Source organism: Phascolarctos cinereus, unplaced genomic scaffold (genome assembly GCF_003287225.1).
Source record: "Phascolarctos cinereus isolate Bilbo 61053 unplaced genomic scaffold, phaCin_HiC Scaffold_4;HRSCAF=312, whole genome shotgun sequence".
Classification (NCBI taxonomy): Eukaryota; Metazoa; Chordata; class Mammalia; order Diprotodontia; family Phascolarctidae; genus Phascolarctos; species Phascolarctos cinereus.
In genome coordinates this window covers 724,783,416-724,804,114 of record NW_027555847.1, presented here as the reverse complement: position 1 = coordinate 724,804,114, position 20,699 = coordinate 724,783,416, and the positions used below count along the sequence as shown (strand labels likewise).

At 58.6% G+C, this 20,699-nt stretch overlaps 1 protein-coding gene across 1 annotated transcript in view; it reads right to left on the bottom strand.

Annotated features, from left to right (window-relative positions):
* PRODH (proline dehydrogenase 1) overlaps positions 1-20,699 on the bottom strand; it is a 34,686-nt gene that overhangs the window by 3,676 nt on the left and 10,311 nt on the right. Inside the window, exons 3-12 of the mRNA XM_020996546.1 lie at positions 11,997-12,031; positions 10,506-10,655; positions 7,914-7,978; positions 7,456-7,572; positions 6,441-6,520; positions 6,049-6,130; positions 3,744-3,836; positions 2,951-3,097; positions 1,251-1,426; positions 641-739 (exon numbers count right to left, since the gene is read on the bottom strand). Of these exons, the coding sequence (XP_020852205.1) occupies positions 641-739; positions 1,251-1,426; positions 2,951-3,097; positions 3,744-3,836; positions 6,049-6,130; positions 6,441-6,520; positions 7,456-7,572; positions 7,914-7,978; positions 10,506-10,655; positions 11,997-12,031 (1,044 nt within the window). The remainder of the gene's footprint in view (positions 1-640; positions 740-1,250; positions 1,427-2,950; positions 3,098-3,743; positions 3,837-6,048; positions 6,131-6,440; positions 6,521-7,455; positions 7,573-7,913; positions 7,979-10,505; positions 10,656-11,996; positions 12,032-20,699) is intronic.

The following is a 20,699-nucleotide window of genomic DNA, read 5'->3' as shown; positions in this document are numbered from 1 at the left end:
GGAGACCCATTCCTCTAGGCTTCGGGCTGCAAGGCAGGAACCATCCCCCTCATTTTCTGGAGGAGCTCGGGGGGACCTTGTCAGAGCCTGGCCAGGGGCACAGACCCAGGAAGGGGGGAGCCAGGACTCCTTCCCCTCCTGCTCACGGCTCCCAACCCCCTCAGAAGGGGACCCCTACCCCCGAGGACAGGCAGGGGCTCATCAAAGCTGGCTCCCTGCACGCAGCAGGTGCCTAATCATGTGGGCCAAACAAAGGGGCAGCACCTTGGGGGAGGGAGGCCTTGGTGTCTGCCTAGGGTAGGTGAATCTGGAGGGCGCTGGCGCTCAGGCAGGCACCTCTACCCAGGGATGCCCAGGGCCTCATGGAGCCTTAGGGACAGACAGGGCCCCCTCCTCCACACAAAGCTCGACTGAGTGACATCTCCAAGGACACACGGCTGGCTTGGGGAACGGTGGAAAACCTGACCCCACCTCTTACTTCCAAATTCTGGGCTCTTTTAACTATAGTATGTGCCCCCCACCATGTTCACAGAGGAGGAAACTGAGGCACCATATGTGTCCCCCAGCCCACCCGGGGTAGAAGAAGGGGACACAGGGCGGGTGTGCAGCTGGCCCGGCTTGCCTGTGGGAGGGCCCCCACCTCTGAAGGGTGAACCTGACCGTGTCCTCATTGTGAGAGGCCACCATCACGCTGGCCCAGCTGCTGTGCCTGATCTCTTCCAAGATGTGGTTGAGGCACCTGGAGGGAGCAGAACGACCGTGAGGACCCCCAGAGATCTCAGGGGTCCAGAGGGGTTAAGTGACCTGCCCAGGATCACTCTGCTTAGTGGGGGAGTGTCCAGGGAAGGATCTGAACCCATGTCCTCCCGACTCCTGGCCAGGCTGTCTGTGTGGACATTGCAGCTCAGAAAGGAAAGAGAGCCACCCACGGCTGCACGCAGTGAGCTAGTGGCCTCCTGTCTCAGCTGGACTGCCCGTGGCTGGTGGGACTACCCTCCTTGGGTCTCGATGGGGAGGGGGGCGGATGGCCTCTGGGGTCCTGGGGAGGCCCCCCCTTGCAGCTCCCCTGCCCCTGTCCACACCTCTTATTCTGCCTCAGAACCTGGGAGCCCCACCCCTCTCTGAGAGCAGGCACAGAGAAGCTACAGCCTGACCCTCTGGCTTCTAGCTCCCCACCCCAGGCCTCTCAGATCTTCCTTGCCCCTCCCAGCCTCCCCCCCCAACTCGCTGCATGCCAGGGGTCCCCCTACCTGTGGTACATCTCATTGGTGGCCATGTAGGTTGGGTTGATGGGGTCCTCATAGCCCACTTCTGCTGCCCGTTCACGCTCCTGTGTCATGTAGGCCCCCCTCACCAGCTTGGCACCGAAACACCAGCCTTCCCGACGGGCCAATTCGACGTCTAGCGACACGCTGTCATAAGCGTCCTGGAAGAGAGACGCTTGTGAGGGAGGTGATGGCCCCAATGTGGGGCCTTGGAGATGCCAGACAGACTGATGGACAGACAGAGAGGATGATTATGGCGGCTGTGTGTGTTTGTGTGAAAATGTAAGTGTATGTATGAGAGTGAGTGTGTGTAAAAATGTGTGTGTGTGTGTGTACACGTGTAAGAATGAGTATGCGTGAAAATGTGTGCGCATGTGTGAGAATGAGAACGTATGTACATGTGAGAATATCGTGTGTGTGTGTATGTGAATGTGTATGTGAGTGTGAATATGGGTGAGAACAAGTGTATGTGAAAATGTGTGTGTGTACATGTGAAGATGTATATGGGCGTGTGTGAGAATGTGTATATGTGAATGTGTATGTGTATGAGAATGTGCGTGTGTTTGTGTGTGAATGTGAGAGAATGTGTGTGTGAAAATGTGAATGTGAGAGTGTGTATGAGAATGTATATGTGTGAAAATGTGTGTATGTACATGTTAGAATGAGAGTGTGTGTGTGTTTGTGTGTGTGTGAAGGGAAGACAGTAAGCACGGCTGGAAAGGCTGGTGGCAGCTGGGCGGGGGAAGGAGGGAAGGCCCCCTCCAACACCTCGCTATCCCTCCACCACCCCTGTGCCCTCCTCCTGCCATCTGCCTCCCTGGGCCTCCTCTGCCCCTGCCTTCCTCCTCCCACACTGGCCTCGGGATTCCCGGCCCTGGGACGCTGGCCTTGGGTGGGCCCCTCCCCTTGCCTGGCCCTACCTGAGGGCCTGAGCTCTGGCCTCCCCCGGCCCCCTCCTCCCTTCTTCCTGCTGGGCCTGAGCCCCCTCCCTGCTCTTCCCCCTTCTCACTCCCTTCCATGGGGCATCCCCAGGGAGAACGGGCTTTTGAGGGCGGGAAGGTCTGGCCTGCTGGTTCTTGTATCCCCAGCATAGTGCCTGGTATACAGGAGGTACTTAATAAAGGCCTATGGCTGGATTTCGTGGTGTTCCTGAATTCATGGCAATCATGGATCTCCTTAATCAACAGAAACACCACGATAACTCCATCAGTAGGAATTGTGAGGTCTTCAGACATTAGGAAGGCAGGCTTTGGAGCAGGCAAGTGTGGCTGGATCTGACCATGAGGGCAAAGGCCTGGCCCCCGGGCAGAGGCTGTGGAGGAAGGGGACATTGTAGAAAAGTGGCATTGGCTCGAGGCCCAAGGCCCAAGCGAGATGCTCTCCAGCCTCACTTCAGAGTCGGGGTCACGGTTGGGCACGGGTGCCTAAAAGTGCCTCTACAGCCTGCTACACAAGCAGGGCCAGGCAGGACCAAAGAGGCTGTCCAGCCCAACCCCTTCATTTTCCATGAGGAAACAGGCCCAGGGAGAGGAAGGGACTTTGCCCAAGGTCACCCAGGTAGGGTCTGACTCCAGCCACTAGGAGCTACCCAGCAGGCCCCGGCCCCCACCTCGGGGCTCCCAGGGCAGACGCCTGCCTGCTGGCATTCGAGCCTGGCCCTGCCCCGGCCAGCCTGGAGGCCCTACCTTCAAGTAGCACTGGTACGTGTTGAAGATCACCGGCTTCTGAGTGTTAAATTTGCGCTGCATCTCCAGGGTGAGGCGGCTGATGGCTGGCTGGAAGTATGTCTGCTCTGCGTCCACCATCAGGCACACCCCGACCTCCAAGGCCCTCTGCACGGGGAGGGGAGAGCAGGGACCAGGGTCACCCCAGGCTCCGGCCACGGACACTGCTGCCCAACGCCCAGCACCTCCCATATCACATGCTATCCGCTGTCCCCTGCCACTCAGCACCTCCTGCCACCCCACCCATCTGGCCCAGTCTGATCCTGACATGAACCCTCGAGCCAGGCTCAGCCTCCCTACTCTCCTCCTCCTCCTCACTTAAGCCTTTACAGGCCCCTCCTGGGACCCCTGGGAGCAGCCCTCCTGTTTATAGCTCCTTCCTATGGAAACCATCTCCTTGTGTCGTTCCCCCCCCCACATCAAACGTGTTTCCATAGTCCTAAACAGTGATGTTGGGTGGGGTCTGCATGTCCAGGTATCACCGGCCCCTCCTCTCTGGACATGCCTAGAGTCTCCCATTTCAAGTGCGAGGCTTCAGGTTCCCAGGGCTGCTATCTCCCTTGCCCTCCTCCCTCAGAGACCATCAAGTTCAACACTCATGTGACAGATGGGGAAACTGAGGCTTGAATGTGGAAGGACAATGCTGTTCAGACCACATCTGGGAAGTGTGGAGGCAGGATTCAGTTCTTTGGGCCCTAAACATCGTGACCTTTCTCTCTCCCCCCACTCCATGGGGTGGTCCACAGAGCCTGACCTTGGCTAAGACATCTATCCTCTGCAGCATCCTCTTCATCTGAAGGTCTTCGTCCTCTGTGAAGTGAGACAGGAGGGGTTCCAGCTGGCCAGTCTGCAGGGAGAACAGCGGGGGTAAGGATGGCTGCCCCTGCAGAGCCGGGCAGGGAGAGGAAGGAAATGAGGCTCGAAGAGAAGGGACTTGCCCAAGGTCACGTGGCAGGATGCCTCCCGACTCCAAACGTGCTTTTCCCTCCCTCTGCACCTCCTGGACAGATGGGGAAACTGAGGCCTGGCTGCCTGTGAGCAGGTGGGGCCAGGCAGAGGTGCCTGAGCCTGGGACCCTCCAGGGGTGCCCGCTCCAGTGGGCTTCGGGGGGGGGGGCTTGTTTCTAGAACCCGGGCGGTCCCTAGAGGGCTGTGGGGCGGCTTCCCGGGCCGGGAGGACAGAGCTGCGCCTCTGGAGTCTCCAGCTTCCGGGCCCAGCCCATCATCTCCAGCCAGAGTGGTCCAGGTGTCCTTCTCCATCCCCATCAGCTGCTCTCGGCTGCCTCCAGTGGTCACAAACGGCACTGCATGATCAGGCCGGATTTCCTGCCACATTTACTAGTCCCAGAGGGCCGTCAGAGGCCTTGCCTCCTGGCGTCCTTACCCTCAGCCCAGGAGGACGCAGGGGCCAACTCACATTTGTCTCTGCCTTCCCTGCTCCCAGCAGGTGCTGAATGGAGGCCTGTGAGCCTGGGGTGAGGGCAAATAGCACTCCCACCCCTTTTACAAAAGGGGAAACTGAGGCTCAGAAGCTGAGTCGTTTTTGTGCAGTTGTGTGGCTGTTAGCAATCGGCCAGAACAAGGAATGCAACAGTACTTTCCCCAAACCCCACCGACTGCTGTGGCCAGGGTAGGATCATAGATCCAGGCCTGGAAGGGACATCGGGGCATGAGTCCAATCTCTCCATTGTCCAGATGAGGAAACAGGCCCAGGGAAGCAGAGACTTCCTGAGGTTCACCAAGGGACTGAAGGGTCAGAGGCAGGATCTGAACCCAGGCCCTGTGATTCTGCTTTTTGTTTCCCTGGTCAGCTTGATGTCTCCCTTCTGCAGGAGCCTTCCCTGGTGCCCATAGCTGCTAAAGCCGTCTGCTCTCAGACTTGCTTGGTCTGGCTGGTATGGCCTCCTTTAGCCCGGGTGCCGCGCCAGGGCAGGCATCACCTTCTGCCCTTCTCAGTGCGTAGTCTAACACCTGGCACCCAGCAAGTGCTTAATAAATGCCCCATGAGCGCCTCCACACTCAGCTGATGGAGTCCACCCTCCCCCACAGCACAGGCCCAGAGAGGGGCAAGGCTGCTCCCCAGGGAGGAGGTCACTGACACCCAGGCCTTCTGAACCCAAGGCCTGCGATCCTTCTGTACCATCAGCATCCACAGGGGTCCAAATCAGGGGTGATTTCAGAATGGAGGGACAGAGCCCTCCCAGGAGGCCTCAGCAGAGCCTCAGTAGCTACCAGCACCTTTCTGGGACGTGTGTGTGTGTGTGTGTGTGTGTGTGTGTGTGTGTGTGTAAGTAACCCGGGGCCCTGGCCAGAAGTCCCCATTGATCCCTGCTGGCCAGGCCCCTGGAGTGGCCCTGGGCCCTCGGTGTGGGGGACACAGGGTAGCTGGGCCAAGTCCAAAGGCACATAGGTGCAGCCTGGAGCAGCCTTGATGACTGGCAGCTGGGCTGAGGGGCCAGAAAGCACCCGGCCTCCTATATCAGGAGGTGGGCAGCGTACTTTGGAATCCTGACTGACCACTGCCCGTAACCCCAGTGTTCTCGTGGGGCTGCTGTCAGGTAAGAATGAAGTCTGAGGGTCACCCCGAAGAGGACAGGGTGCCTGGCAGCAGCTGGTCACCACTTACGCAGTGCCCATGAGAGAGCAGGCCAACGTGCCACCAGGGAGGTCCTGTAGCCAGGGGAGGGCCCAGCACACTGGGTGGAAGCCCTTTGGCCTAGCAGGTAGGGAGGGGTTGAGAGCGGCATTACTGCAGGGGACGTCCAAATGGGGAGAGCCTGGATTCATCAAGATAGCAACATGGCCCTGGTATGGGGGACAGGAGCTGCAGAAGGGAGGGTGGAGACAGTTGGGGAGGTGAGAGGTGGGGGGGGTGAGGAGGGGGAAGGGGGAAGAGGGGGAGGGAGAGGAGAAGAAGGAGGAGGGAAGAGGAGGAGGAAGAGAGGGAGGAGGAGAAGGAGGGGAGGGGGAGGGACAGGAGAAGGAGGAGGGAAGGGGAAGAGGAAGGGAGGGAGGAGGAGATGAGGGAGGGGGGAGGGGGAGGGCCCCTGGCCTCCATACCTGTACATTGGGCACGAGGAGGAGTCTGGACAGCTGGGTCCTGTTGTCGATGAGGCTGTTCCAGTCCAGCAAGTCCACGGTGCTGAGCAGAGGAGGGCCGCCATTGGACCACTGGCACGGTGGCCCCTTGGGCCCTGCCCCCCCCCGGGCCATGGTCCCCCTCCCCAGGCCACACCGACACCGGGGCTGAATTTGTCTTAGCCGGGCCACCTCCAGCAGGCGCCCCTGAAGCTAAGGTGAGGCCGAGCTGCACCCGGTATAGACACTCATGCTGGGGAAGTGGCAGGCCCTCCAGGCCAAGTCTGGCGCTTGCTCGGTCCCCCCCCACCCCCAGGTCACGGCTGAGGACACCGGGGGGGCATGCTTCCTGCGGGTGCCCCCGCCCCACTTACCCGGACACCCCCAGCAGCTCCCCTGTGAACCAGCTCTGGATCTCGCACTTGGCGGTGATGCCCATGCTCTCCAGGCTCTTCTGCAACATGAGCACAGGGGATCATGGGCCGGTGACCCCAATCCCTAAGGGGGTACCCAGGGACCTACTGCTTGGGCGGGGAGAGGACGGAGGGTGATGGTACTTCACCTTCACAATCTCGAAATAGAGGCAGAGCTCGCCAGCCAGGGCGTGGCCTGGCCCAGGACCCAGGACCCTGGCCCGCAGCCCCGGCCTCCCGAAATCCCTTCACCTCATCTCCTGCCCCCAGACACCCGGAGGCAGAACCTTGACAGGGAGGATCAGCTGCATTTTACAGAGGAGGAAACTGAGGTTCAGAGGGGCAGGGTCACCCAGCTAATCAGTGCAGGAGCGGGCTTGGCACCCATGACCCTTTCATTGTGCCAGATTGCCTCTCCCTGGACCCTGGGCACGGCCAGGCTGAGCTCCACACAGCTGAGGGCCGGCCGCAGGGTCCACCAGGGCTCCCTCGGCCATCCAACCAGAGCCGGACAAGCTGGCCTCTGCCAGCCCTTTGGGTGGCTTGAGAGAGGACAGCCAGGCTTCTCTGGCTGCCAGGCCGCTGGGGCCCTGACCCTCGGGCCCCACCCGGCAGAGCTCATGGGCTGTGGGCCCTAGGCCAGTGGCTTCTGCCTGAGCTCTGCTCTCCTCCCAGGTGACACGGGCGATTCTGCTGCCCGTGGTGGGATGGAAGCTTCAGGCACAAGGGAGAGAAATGGGTGCTCGCATCAACGTAAGGCCCGGGCTGCCCAATCCAGCACCTGGACTGCCCAAGTCATGGGACGTTTTAGACCTGGAAGGCTTCTCAGAGGCATCACACAGGCCAGCCCCTCCTTTTTCGGATGAGGAAATGGAGGGATCTGTCCACGTTCACCCAGTGCATGCAGGATTCAAACCCATGCCTCCTGATGGAGGGCACTGCCATCCTCTGCCACCCAGAGAGCTTGGCCACGCACCTGCAGCTCTGACACCTGCAGCTTGGTCTCCATGGCTGGAAGCCCGGCCTGGCCCTGCTGGATGGCGATCTGGTGGAAGAACCGCCTCCACTTGGTCAGCACCTCGGAAAACTGCAGCTGTGGAGGGGCAGGGCAGGGCTCAGGTAGAGGGGCCGCTGCCCCCTGGGCCCCCCTTCCCGTCCCTGCCCCCCACCTGGCCTGTGGGCGAGGGCAGGGATGGGCCCCCAGGGAGAGCTCAGCATCGATGGATAATGGAGCCTTATGAGCAGACACGTGTGCCCTCTCCCCGCAGAGGCCCAGGTCCTGCTCTCAAGGGGCTTACACTCTAGGAGGGCAGTTACCACCCCCGGGGGTTAAGGAGATAAAGAACAAAGACAAAACTATGAACCGCCTCCGGAAAGGTGGGTGGGTGCCAGCCGGGCCGGGGAGGGGGGATGCCAAGGGGCCGGGTCACTTACCAAGAACTGTGGCCGACCCAGCGCGGTGAGCTTGATGGCGCAGAAGCTGTCGTCGCTGGCGCTGCCTGCCAAGAAGCCGACAGGAGCCATCATCGGGGCCCTTTCCTAAAGGGCCAATGGGGCTCAGGGGGAGGAGTGCCTGGGGCGTGGGCACTGGGGAGCCGCGGCCCTGGCCAAGGTCCTTCCCTTGTCTGGGCCCGGCTCTGGGCACCGCCCAGGGTGCCTCACTGCTGCCACCTGGAGAAGCCAGGCTTCCTCTCAGAGGACTGCTTTGTGGCCTCTGAGGACGATGCCCTACTAGTCCAAGGTCCTACCCTTCCCTGAGCAGGAATCCTCATGGGGATTATCGCTGCCCCATCGATCTCCACCATGATGGCCACTCGGTCATCACTGATTAGGCGCCTACTGGGTGCTGGGCACATGATGATGCTGGGCTCCCACCACCATCTCCCACACTACCGCTGGAGTCAGGAAGCTTAAATTCAAATTTGGCTTCAGACAATTATTCACCAAGAGACCTTGGGCAAGTCACTTAGTGACACTTAGGCTGCCTTAGTGTCTTCATCTGTAAAATGGAGATGATAGAAGTACTGCTCTCTCCAAGTTGTGAGACTCCAACGAGTTCACACTTGTGAAGTATGTAGCGAGCCTGGCACTAGTAGGTGTCATAGAGATGCTGTTCTTGTTACTATGATGTCCCTCTGGGCATCAGGCCCGCCCTGCCCAAGCTGGCCCAGCCTGTGTCCTCCCGAGGAGCACATGCCCTGTGACCATCAGCTTTTACAGTCTTCCTTGAGGGCCTGGTCGGACACCGCCCCGAGTAGGGCATCAGCTGGGCCGTTTCCCGGCCATCTAGTGAAGCCCCATTGGCTCCAGTCCCCTCTGCCTCTATGCCTGATGCAGCCTGGTGGGGACACAGGTCCTCCTGTGCCACGGTGGAAGCGGGGCCCAGCACTTCAGGAGACCTTTGTCCAGAGAAGTAAAGCACCTTCTCGCCCGTGGCATTCTGGAAGTGACAGCCCTCCCCTCACGGCAGTCCCCAGATGAATGTTCCACTGTGCCCAGGTCTGACCCTGTCCCTCCCCTCCTCAGTGCCCTCTGGTAGCTCCCTGGTGCCTTGAGGGTCCAGCATCAACTCCTCTGTTTAGCTTTCCAAGCCCCTCACTGCAGGCTCATTATTTATGCCCCCTGAATTCTGGCTAAACTGGCTTTTCTCTCTGTTCCTGACTCCCACCTCCGTGCCTTTGCACGAGCTGTTCACTATGCCTGGAACGCCTGCCCTCCTCACCTCTACCTCTCAGATTCCCAATTCCTTCACGATGCAGGGAAAGCTTCTGCACAAAGCCTGTCCTGGGCCCCCCGACTGCCCGGGCCCCAGACGGCCTGGAATGGATTCTCTTTGCATTTACTGAATGGTAGCCTTGGGGACCTCCCAACTCATCCATCCAGGTCGGTGGGTGGGTGAGGCTTCTCTAATATCGTCTGGAATCGGTCTTTCTAGTCTGAATCTCCAGGGTCTGGCTACGACCTTCTTGTGAATCTGATGGGTGTGTGGGGCCGAGCTCAGAGATCTTATGGCCCTTTGTGGTGAAACCGAGGCAGAGGTGGCCGACCGAGCAGTCGGGGAGGCTCTGACCTCAGCAGGGGCTTCCACTGACCGCAAAGTCGAGCTTGTCCTAGGGAGTGTCAGCCTGGGGAAACTGGCCAAACCAGTCTTACTCTGAACGTCCTCAGGAACCACCCTGAATTCCCAAAAAGCAAACTCCTCCAGACTCCTCCAGAGGGCATCCCACAAGGCCCGCATGATCAGGGTCCTGCACGGACGTACTGAATGCTTGAAGGTCTGCAAAGCACTTCACAAACTTGATCTCCTGAGAGGGAGGGGCTGCGACTGCCCCCATTTTACAGATGAGGAAACAAGCAAGCAGCAGGGAAGCGGCTCGTGCAGGGTCACCGAGGGCTCCTATCACTGCCCTCCGTGCTCCAGGTTCCAGTTGAATCTGCTATCTCTTGTGCACACCCTGCAGCTCCCACCTCCAAGCCTCTGTTTCCTCCTCCTTCATCCAAAGCCCGTCTTCTCTGCCTCCTCCAGGCAGCCTTCCCTGATCCTCAGCCAGCGCCTGGCTTGCCACGTCCTTCTTAGTGGAACGGTGCTCCCGCTCACCACCAGGTGGCATCTCCATGAACGCTGGGGCTACATTTCTTTTAGAGCAGCACAGAGCTCTGCGTACAGTAGGTGCTTAATAAATATTGGACAAATTTGTTGATTTGAACCAGTTTTGATCCTGGCTCTGCCACTGACTTACTGTGTGACTGTGAGGCAGTCATTCTTTGTGTCTCTGGGCCCCAGTTTCCTCTTTGGCAAAACGGGACGGACCACGTCCTATCTAGCTCCGATCCTGTCTGAGCTGCTCACCCCGCCCCCGTGGTCCCCACTGCTCCCCATTCCAGAGAGGGGCGCCTGCTGAACCTCACAGGTGGCATGGAGAGGTTGCCATTGTGCACTACCCACCTCCCAGGGCCGCGCTAAGACCTGGTGTGGGGCCGGGGGGGAGGCCTCTGCCAGGGGCCGCCCGGCCCAGGGCCGCTCACCAGAAGCATCGATGCAGCGCAGGAAGTTCTCCATGTGATGGTCGCACTTGGCCTCGTTGGCATAGAAGTAGGTGCGGGCACCGGTGACGCCGTCCCTCCGGTCCCCAAAGGCCCGATGGACCTGGAACTGCTTCTCTCTCTTACCAGCTCCTGCACCAAGCAACGGCCTGTTGGTCAGCTCTTGGGGCCGGGTGACCTGGGGCAGGTCTCTGGGCCTCAGTTTCCTCCTCCGGGGCCCCTTCTGGCACTAAACTTATGAACCATCAGTGCTGGGCCCTTCCCCTGAGCCCCTGCCTGGCCTCAGGTGGAGCCATGAGGAGAACCCAGCCTTTCAACTCAGGGAATGTTTCTATGCCTGATGGGGAGAAGTGGGGACAAGCCAGGGAGAGGGCCACTGGGCCAGAGGTCACAGAAGGACAGCTACAAGGGTCTGGGGGCTATTCAGGCCAACCTCTCACTGGAGGCTCCCCACACCTGGGGCTGTCTGAATCCAATCCAATTCTACACTGGCCAGGAAAGTGCCAGGCACTGGGGACCCAAGTGAAAGGCCATGCTTGGGAAGTAGTGAGCCCCACCCTGGCTACAGAAGGGGCCTCTGCCAGGTCACAGCCCCTCCCCCATGGGGCCAGCTGTGGGGGCCTCTGAGCCCATCTGTCTGTCTCTGCTTCCTCCCCTTTCTTTATCCCTTGTTCTTTGCCTCTTCTCTCCCTCTCTTCCACCCCAACCTTCTCTCTCTCTCCCCCTCCTTTCTTTCTTCCCTCTGTCCGTCTGTCTGTCTGTCTCCTTTCTTTCTCCTCCTCTGTCTGTCTGTCTGTCTCTCTCCCTCCTTTCTTTCTCCCCATCTGTCTGTCAGTCTGCCTCTCCTTTCTCTGGCTTCCCTCCCAGCTCTCAGGCCAGCCACAGATTTTGTGAAAGCCTGGAAGGGCTGGGGAGGGGCGGGCCCATAGCTCTAGCTCCTTCCACCTCGTGCCTCACCCCCCTTCCTGGCAGCTAGGTGATGGGAAGGAGGCTCCACACCTGAGCCTGGGCAAGGTCAGTCTAAGCCAGGCCTCTAGGCCTTGGAAAGCAACCTCTGGCCTGGCACTGGAGCTGAGAGGGAAGGTGAGGTACAGAAGTTGAGTCATGCTCCAGGGAGCCCCTTGGCATGTGGGCAGGGGCTGTTACCAAGCAGCCAGGGCCGGAAAGCTCACCAGCCCTGAGGAGAGCTCTGCTGGGAAGGGGCTAGCCCCTGGCTTGGCTGCAGAGAAACCACAGAGCTTGGCCCCATGCTCGCAAGAAGCACCACCTTGAAGAACCAGAAAGGCCCCCACAGAGTCCCCCTCCCGCCAGGCTCTCTCCTGGGTGTCCCTGGGGCTTGTCCATTCTAAGCTTGGATCGGATCGGATCCCTGCTCAGACATAGGGTCTCTACTCAGGGGCCCCTGACCCACCACCCGCAGGGGCTGGGCCCACCTCTCTCTGGGTCTGGGGACCCGCACAGCTTCCCACTTACCACTGCCGTCTCTCTCTGCATCTGCCGTGCAGGAGCTGCAAGACACGGAGAAGGGTGAAGGGCCTATTGCTTCTCCCAGGGATTCGCTCTTCTAGAGCAGGGGCGGGGGTGAGGGGAGAGGGGACAGACAGGGCCCCTTCTAGTCGGGGCCTCACTTCCCCAATTCACCAAATCAAGTGCATGGCATTCTACAGGGGCCAGCCCAATCCCCCCCCCCCCCCATTTTACAGATGACACGGAGGCTCAGCTGGGGAGGCTGTGACTCGCCCAAGGTCATGCAGTAGCCAGTGACAGGGAGGCTAGGAGTTGTTTCCACTGGGCCGTTGCCCTGCCTTTTAAGCTGGTGTGATGACAATGGTGCCGCATGCTAGGCACATCATGGCACAGATGCAGCAGAGAACAAGGCAATGGGGGGGAGGGAAGGAAAGACATTTTACAGCTGGTCTGTTTCTGCCAGAGCAGTTTTCAGGCTGGGGCCTCAAAGCTACAGAAAGAGAATGATGGGTTACTTTCTCAGGGCTGCCCAGAGCAGAAAGAAGCCTTTTGGGGACCCCCTCTCTATGCAGGGGAGCCATCGGCAGTGTGGCTGTGGGGAGGCTATCGTCGGCCGGCTGGTGGTCAGATGCCCTTCCCGCTGTGGGCCATGTAATCTAGGGGCGATGATGCCCGCAGTCCTGGCTTCCTGAGGCTGCTGGGAGACTTGTTAGATGTCTGCAGTGTTCTTACGATGCCAGATACCTCTCAGCTCTTTCTATGGCCCTAAGGGCTATGGGACCTCACTACTTTTTCCATTTTAGGGAAGCCCACTTGATCAGGCTGCTGTGGGAGGAACAGCGTCTACCATTTGCCTGCCCAACATTCACCAGGGATTTTACCGAATCAACAAGCATTCCTCACTAAGTACCCACTGTGTGCATGGCTTTTTGGACTGTCCCTGTCCTTGTACACACAGGATCTGCTGGAGAAGGGTCATCTAGGTGGGAAAGGCTGTCCTTCAGCCAGCAGATGGCCCAATCCAAGCTAGAAGCATCCCCTTCCCCCAGTCCTCCAGAGCCTCTGGCCATCTCCCAGCTTTTATCAGGGCTGAGCAGGAATCAGCTCTTGGGGTGGCCAGGGTCCCCAGGCCCACCCTTATCTCCCTGGGGCATTGGCACTGTGTACTGGCTCAGCTTCCAGGCTGCTCTCCCTGACCAGTTCAAGGGGTCCTCCAACCACCGATGAAATGATGGGCCACAAACTTTCATTTGTAGGGACTCTCAGAGCCCCTGCCCGGCCCATGCCCACTGACAACTTGTTGGGGGGCTGTCCCTAGGATTAGATCTGGTCTGTGAGTTACAGCTGATGAGGACTCCCCGGGCCCCCAGAACATAAGCTCCTTGGGGAGCAAGGACTTTTTCCATCTTTTTCTCCCCAGTGCTGGGCACAGAGCCTGCCCCCAAGGGGCACTTCAGAAAATAAACCCGTTGATTGTTTCGTCCACCTGTGGCAGAGCAGGTGCCCTTCCCAGGCTATTTAACCCAGGAGGGGTGATGTGGGGGGAGGTGGAGAGCATCCCCTGAGCTGGGCCTGGGGCAACCTCCATCTCTGTGTCCTAGTCAGGGGAGGTGGGGCTTCCTGGATGACCCTAGGCTTCTTAGCCTCCAGCCCTTCTCTTCTCCAACCATCCTGGAGAGCCAGCTGCCGAGGGGAGTCAGTCCAGACCACCACTCCCTTGCTCAGTCAGCACCCTGGGCTCACTATTACCCCCCAGGATCCACTGTAAACTCACTTTTCTATTTGGCCTTGGAAGTCCTTCACGGCCTGCCCCTATCCTAGACTCTTCCGGCCTCATGACACCTTTCCTCTCCTCCAGGTACTCCAGAGTACAAGGAAATGGGTGCCCTCAATGTGTCCCCCTTCTGGGAATCTACTCCCTCCTCCTGTTGGAATCCCTATTACCATCAGCTGCAGAGACCCTTCTCTCTTACTTAACGCAGTGGGAGCTGCTGCCTCTTCATTCCAGGCTAGAGAAACATCCTGCCCTGCCCACCCAAGCTGCCCAGCAGGCCTCAGGAGGCCTCTTCCTGGCAGCTGCATTCCATTCTCTGGGCTCACAGGCTCGGCCCTGGCTGCGGGGTGGTGTGGGCCAAGGGGCTCCAAGGAATGGCAGCCACCAATGGCAAAAGCATTCATAGGCCCCTGAAACCCATGGAGCTGGATCAGCCAGGGCTTCTGCAAGAATGCTGGGCTCTGAGTCAGGACTCTTTATCCTTCTGAGCTGGCTAATCCTGGGCAAGTCTGAGCCTGATCTCCCAGCAAATCAGAGGATCTCAGAACTTCAAGGAAAGGCCTCTGCCTGACCACTCCCCAGACCCGAAAGAGCATGACCTTCTACGGCCTGGGAGGCCCTGGCAGGGCTGACCTTCCCCGGCCTGGCCACTGAGAAGAAGCTGAGACATCTCTGGTGGGAAGAGGTCTCTGTCTCTCTAGCGCCGGAATGAGCAGCCAGTACTGGGCAGCATCCAGGCTGAGAGGTAGGCACCTGGGTCCCGGCCCTCACTGGGTGCTCCCTGTGGAGGCTGCCTCCATCAGTAGGGAATGACCTCTGTGTCGCTGCAGGTATTCAGACAAAGGTGGGATGGCCACAGGCCAGGGATTGTGGAGGGGGTCTCTGCCTCAGGCGGAGTCAGACTGAATTATCAGCTGGTTTCTTCACATGCAAGGGACAGATTACCCCTCTTACTGAAGACTTTCCTGATTGTCCAGAAGCTGCCCCCCCCCAATATGGGGACAGGATCAATGGACATGGCCCCCCAGGGCCCACCTGCTTCTCCTTGGTCTGTGTACCTTTTGCACATAGTAGGTGCTTACCAACTGTTTATGGACTGGAGACCTGGCACAGAGTACTCGATCACTAAGTGCTTGTTGATGGAGAGGATTTGGGGCTGGAGGGGATCTTTAGTTTAGCTTCCTAGTTTACAGATGAGGAAACTGAGGCCCAGGAGGGTGGCCTGTCTGTGGTTGTGTGAGCCACTCTTCGGCCCCCAACACTGCTCCCCCGCTCTGTCTCTACTTCCTCAGAACCACAGACTTTCCTAAAAGACTGACCTGACAGCAGTAATACGAAGGCTAAGACAGACCATCAAATGGAAAAATCTGAATAAAATGTGTAACAAGGTGGAATCATCTTTGTCTCAGTCCCAAATACCATTCACCCTGGAAAGACTGCCAAGTCAGGTGCTGCCGCACAAAGCCAACAAATTCTTGATGGCTTAGCTCTGCAAACAAGCCTTGGCACAGCCCTCCTACCTCAGGGTTGCCACCTTGGGTGAAAGGCGCTCAGAGTAGCAGGTCCTGAATTGTCACTAGATTGGCTCTCCCTCCTGGGGGTGTCCCTTCCTCCAGAGCAGATTGCAGCCCTCTCTCCTCCATGACTTTCTGCAGAGGATTCCCCTCGCCCACAGCTGGGGGCCAGTGCAGCCCATGGGCCGGCCATCTGTTCTCTCTCACTCCATGCCCAACCCTCATCCTCTAGAATCTGCATTTTCCTGGCCAACATCTGTAAATCACTGTTAGCCTACCACCCTGCAGGCCTCCATTTCCCCCCTTTGAAGCTTCAGGAAGATGTGAGAGAAGAATGGGAGCAGGAAGTGCCTTTCATCTGCACATCTCTAAATGGGCCCTCCACCCTCCCCTTCCCCTCCTGCCATTGTATTTGTCTTCATGAAGCTGCATAGGAGCTCCCACTGCCCATGCAGGCTGGGCACCTTCCCTGTGGCCAGGGGCACAGAGGGTGCCAAAGCCCACACAGTAGGTGCTCCATAGATGCCTTTCTGCAAGTTTGGCCCCTGAAGAAGGGATGAGGAGCCCTGCAGCTCCAGTAGGACTCAGGCTAGGGGGCATAACTGGAAATGAGAGCCGTAAAAACACAGGGGTCTCCATTCAATTTTTAAAAGATGCCTGTTCTCTCCTTCAAAGGTTACTCCTTCAAAGGTTGGCACTTTAGCTGGAAGGCCCCTGCCTCCCCCTCACCAGGACTCAAGACCCCCCAGCCTCCCTGCATCGATTGGCTGTGGGGGTGGGGTATGCTCCCTAGCATTCTGGGGAGACGGAGACACACACACACACACACACACACACACACACACACACACACACACACACACACACACACACACACTTTGGTTGGAATCCAATTCTCAATGGTCCAATACCTCAGGACCCAGGTGGGATCAGGGAGTCAGAAGGGAGGAGACCTCATGGGTACCAGCTGTGTGGCCATGGGAGGGGCCCTCTGAACCTCAGTTTCCTCATGGGTAAAATGGGTATAATAATTCCTTTACAACGTCTCTCTCAGAGAAGTGAGGAAACACACAGTAAAAATTGGTGCTTAATAAATTGTCACTGATTGGTGAATGAAGGTCTCTATTACAAGGGGCAGGACCGGGATTTCACCTGGATAGGGAGGAAACTCTGGAATAAGTTAGCTCCCTTCACCAATGCAGCAACTTCCGAGTCCCAGAGCTGCCCAGGGCACAGAGAGGTGGACTGCCGGAGCCAGAGTCACAAAGCAGGTGTGGCTCAGGGGCAGGATTGGAACCCGGGTCCTCTAGGCTGCAGCCAGCTGTCCATCCCCTATACCTCCCTGCCTCTGATGCTTATGTTACATGCTTAAGAACAGCCAGGAGCCAAGATGTGTCTCGATAATCATGCCCAGCCGCCCGCCACCCTCCTGCCTTCTCTCTCCTCTCCCGCCAGCCTCCTGACACCTGCCCAGCCTTCACTCTCTCCTGGCTCTAATTCACCTTCACTGAGCACCCCAGGGACTCTCCTCAATGCAGACCTCCCTCCCCTACTCGGTGAACTCCTGAGGCTCCCTGTTACCTCCAGGAAAAGTCCACCTTTCCCCTCATGGCTCTGCCCTGAGTTCAGCCTCAGCTTTCCTCCTCACCCTCTGCATTCAGCCCAGCCCGTCCCTTGGCTCTTCCTCCCACAAGAGACTAATTTCCAGTCTCCAGGCTTTTGGCACAGGCCAGCTCCTCTGCCTGGGGTGCCTTCTCTCCTCCACTTCATAGACTCCCTCCATCCTCTCTCTCTACTGCCTTTCATTCCCAAGCCCAGTTTTTATTTATTTATTACATATACAGCCACACAGAAAGAGAATGTCTATGACCTGCACAGGGCACCGAGCTGGGGGGACAAAGAGAGGGATGGGAACCCAGATGAGTGATAGGAAGCCTGGAACACCGTTCCTGGGTGTTCAGAAAAAGGGGGACCCCAAAGGCGCTGAAGGTGATCACACTGACCAGGAGCTGGAAGGAGCAAGGGAGGATACCTCCTTCTCTTGGGAAAGGGGACCGAGCACCTGGCCAGGAATGGGGGGAACAGGGGGCACAGCCACAAGGAGCCCGGGCCCAGTGCCTCCCCGCTGTCACAAGCAGAGCCACCGGGAGTCCTGCAGGGAGGGAGGCTGCTCCTCCCCTCTAATCAGCTCACTGCTGACTCACCCCAAGCTTAGGGACTTTTTCTGAGGCACAGCTGGCCTCGCCCATCCTGTCGGCGATTGGGTGATTTGGGGGAACTGAAGCAGCACTGGCCCCAGGCCCCCCTTGCTATGGGCTGGGGCAAGCACTCCCTTTGGGAAAGAATGTCTCTGAGAACTGCTCCATTTTTATCTTTGTACCACAGGCAAACTGCGGGTGCTTAATAACTGCTTATTTACAGAATGATTGATCTGGATTTAAATCCCAGCTGCTCTAAGTCATTTCCCCTTCTGAGCCTCACTTTCTTTATCTGCAATATGGGCTCAAGGTCCTTCCAGCTCTAACAGCTCCTAGAATCGACCCCAGAGCTGGAAGTGAGGGAGCTTCCCTGAAGGGGGCTGGGGTCTCCCCAGCTCCCCTCTCTCAGGCATATCTGTTACCACCAACACCCTGGAGAGCAGTGGGAAGGCAGCGAGTGCCTGCTCTTGGCCGGGGACCCAAGGCCTCATCAGGAACTACTTGAGGGTGGAGAGGAGGGTGGCAGAGCTGTGTTGCTAACATGTGTAACCCAGCTTTGCAACCTTCAAGTATTAATAAAACTTTGAACAGCAAGGGACGAAGGGGAGGCTGGACTAGACCCAAACCCTGGATCTTATAGACGGGGAAACTGAGGCTCGGAGAAGGGATTTGTCACTTGGGTGACTTTGGGCAGTCTCTTCCCTTTGGGGCTCAGTTTTCCCCTCTGTAAAATCTGGGGTTTGGGTTTAATTGGATTAGCTCTAGAATTCTATGATTATTTCATCCATCTGTAAAAGCTGTGGGTGGGAGGGTGGAGTGAGCAGGGCGAGGTCCCAGTTCTGACAGGTGCCCAGACAGTGAACAGGACAAACAGCCCTGACTGAGGAACAGAGGGAGGTTCAGGGCTCCTGGCTGACCCTCATCCCTGTCCCTGGCCCTCGGGGCTGTTGAGGCCAGGAATGCAGATAAAAAAAGTCTTCTCCTTTTGTCTGGGGCCAGCACCCTCCCCTGGGGTGGGGCAGCCAGATGCCAGCTGACCTTCTAGGAACAGAGGACCTTCGGAGGAACAGAGGGAGGTTCAGGGCTCCTGGCTGACCCTCATCCCTGTCCCTGGCCCTCGGAGCTGTTGAGGCCAGGAATGCAGATAAGAAAAGTCTTCTCCCTTTGTCTGCGGCCAGCACCCTCCCCTTTGGTGGGGCAGTCAGGTGCCAGCTGACCTTCTCTGGACAACGTCAATAGCAGTTTTAGCCCCAGTTCTCTGGCCCAGCAGGGGCAGAACCCTGCCTCCAGCTAAGCCAATCACAAGAGAGAGGCCGGGCTCTGCTGGCCAATGGCCTGAATTAGGTTCCCGTTGGCCCCTGGGCAGAAGCCAGAGTACCGGTCATGCTGCTGTGAGGTCAGGATGGGAAGGGAAAGGCGGCATGTGACTAGCTGGTCTCCACAAAGCAGTAGCTCTGAGTGATTTGCCCCGCCCCCACCTCCATCGATGGACAGCAGCTCCCACCATGGGCTCCTGTTGGCCAGGGTGGTTCTGGGGCTAGAAGGGCCCTCAGGGACCCTCTAGGTCAGGGGCTCTGTGCCTTGCTTGTGCCTGGACCCCCCCCCCCGACCCTGCCAGGGGAGCCTGGTGAAGCCTAGCCGTGGACCTCTCCTTAGAATCATGTTCTTAAATACATCAAATAAGATACAAAGGAAATCCATGACAGAGAAATCTAGTGACCCACACATTAAGCCCCCTCCCCAGGTCACAGACACCTCCACCCCGACAGAACTCAGGTGAGGACACTTAGTCACAGGGGCAGAAGGCCAGGCTCTGAGGAGTCATGGGCAGTGCCCAGGCCAAAGGCAGCCAGTCCTCCCACTCCAGAGCCCGAGAAGCCTGCCCAGGGGGCACTGCTCCCAACCCAGGGGGTTCCTCTGCTCACCACAGGGCACACTGGTTCAAAGTAAGCCAAGTGAGCCTGGTCTCCACCAGATGCCCAAGCAGGAGCAGCAGCCCCACTCCACCTGCGTGGCTGGCACCAGATGCCCTTTGCAGTCTGGCGTCTTATACCCTCCCTCCAGCTCCGCCAGGCACCAGGTACCTTCCCTCACCGCTAGGCCAGGAACACCCAGCCTCCTCTGACCTAGCTCAGGGGCGCTTCCTCCAAGAAGCCTTCCCTGAATCGCCTTGAAAAAGGCCATGGCAGGCAGGGCAAAGAACAAACACTGGGCTGGGTGTGAAGCCAGACTATTTCTGTGACCTCAGGTGACTGGGACCCCAACGCTCAACCTCTCTGGGCCTGTAAAGTGGGGATAAAGACAGCACCCCCCCTCCTAGGGAAAGAATATTTGTAAAGTGGAATCTTAGTGTTGTGTGTTCTGGGCTCATGCTCACGGGAGGCTCTGGAAAACTGCACCTCAGTTTTCCTTTCTGTACAATGGGGTGGGGTGGCTTGGGGAACTTTAAGGACCCTTCCCTCTAAACCACTCTTGGGCAAAAGCCATTAGGGCAGTTTCCACTTGGGAAGCCTTGGATTTTCCCACTCTTTGAACTTGTGCCCTTCACCCCCATCAACTATTGCCTTCTTTACAACTGCCCGGGAGGTCAAGGGAGACGAGGCAGAGGGGAGCAAAGGATGCTCACTGGGACAGCTGCCAGGGAGGAAGAGCAGAGAGCATCATGGGGGGAGGGGGGAGGAGGGGGAAGGGAGGGAGAGGGGAGAAGGGAAGAGGAGGAGGAGGAGGAGGGGGCGGAGGGGAAGGGGAAGAGGGAGAGGAGGAGGGGGAGGGGGACAGGAAGAGGGGGAAGGGGATGGGGAAGGGAGGAAGAAGGGAGAAGGGAAGAGGAGGAGGAGGAGGTGGGGGGAGGGGGAAGGGAAGAGGGGGAGGGGGGAGGAAAGAAGAGGAGGAGGTGGGGGGAGGGGGGAGGGGAGGGGGAAGGAAGAAGGGAGAAGGGAAGAGGAGGAGGAGGTGGGGGGGAAGGGGAAGGGAAGAGGGGGGAGGAGGAGGGGGAGGGGACAGGAAGAGGGGGAAGGGGATGGGGAAGGGAGGAAGAGGGGAGAAGGGAAGAGGAGGAGGAGGAGGAGGGGGGAGGGGGAAGGGAAAAGGGGGGAGGGGAGGAAAGAAGAGGAGGAGGTGGGGGGAGGGGGAGGGGAGGGGGAAGGAAGAAGGGAGAAGGGAAGAGGAGGAGGAGGTGGGGGGGAAGGGGAAGGGAAGAGGGGGAGGAGGAGGGGAGGGGACA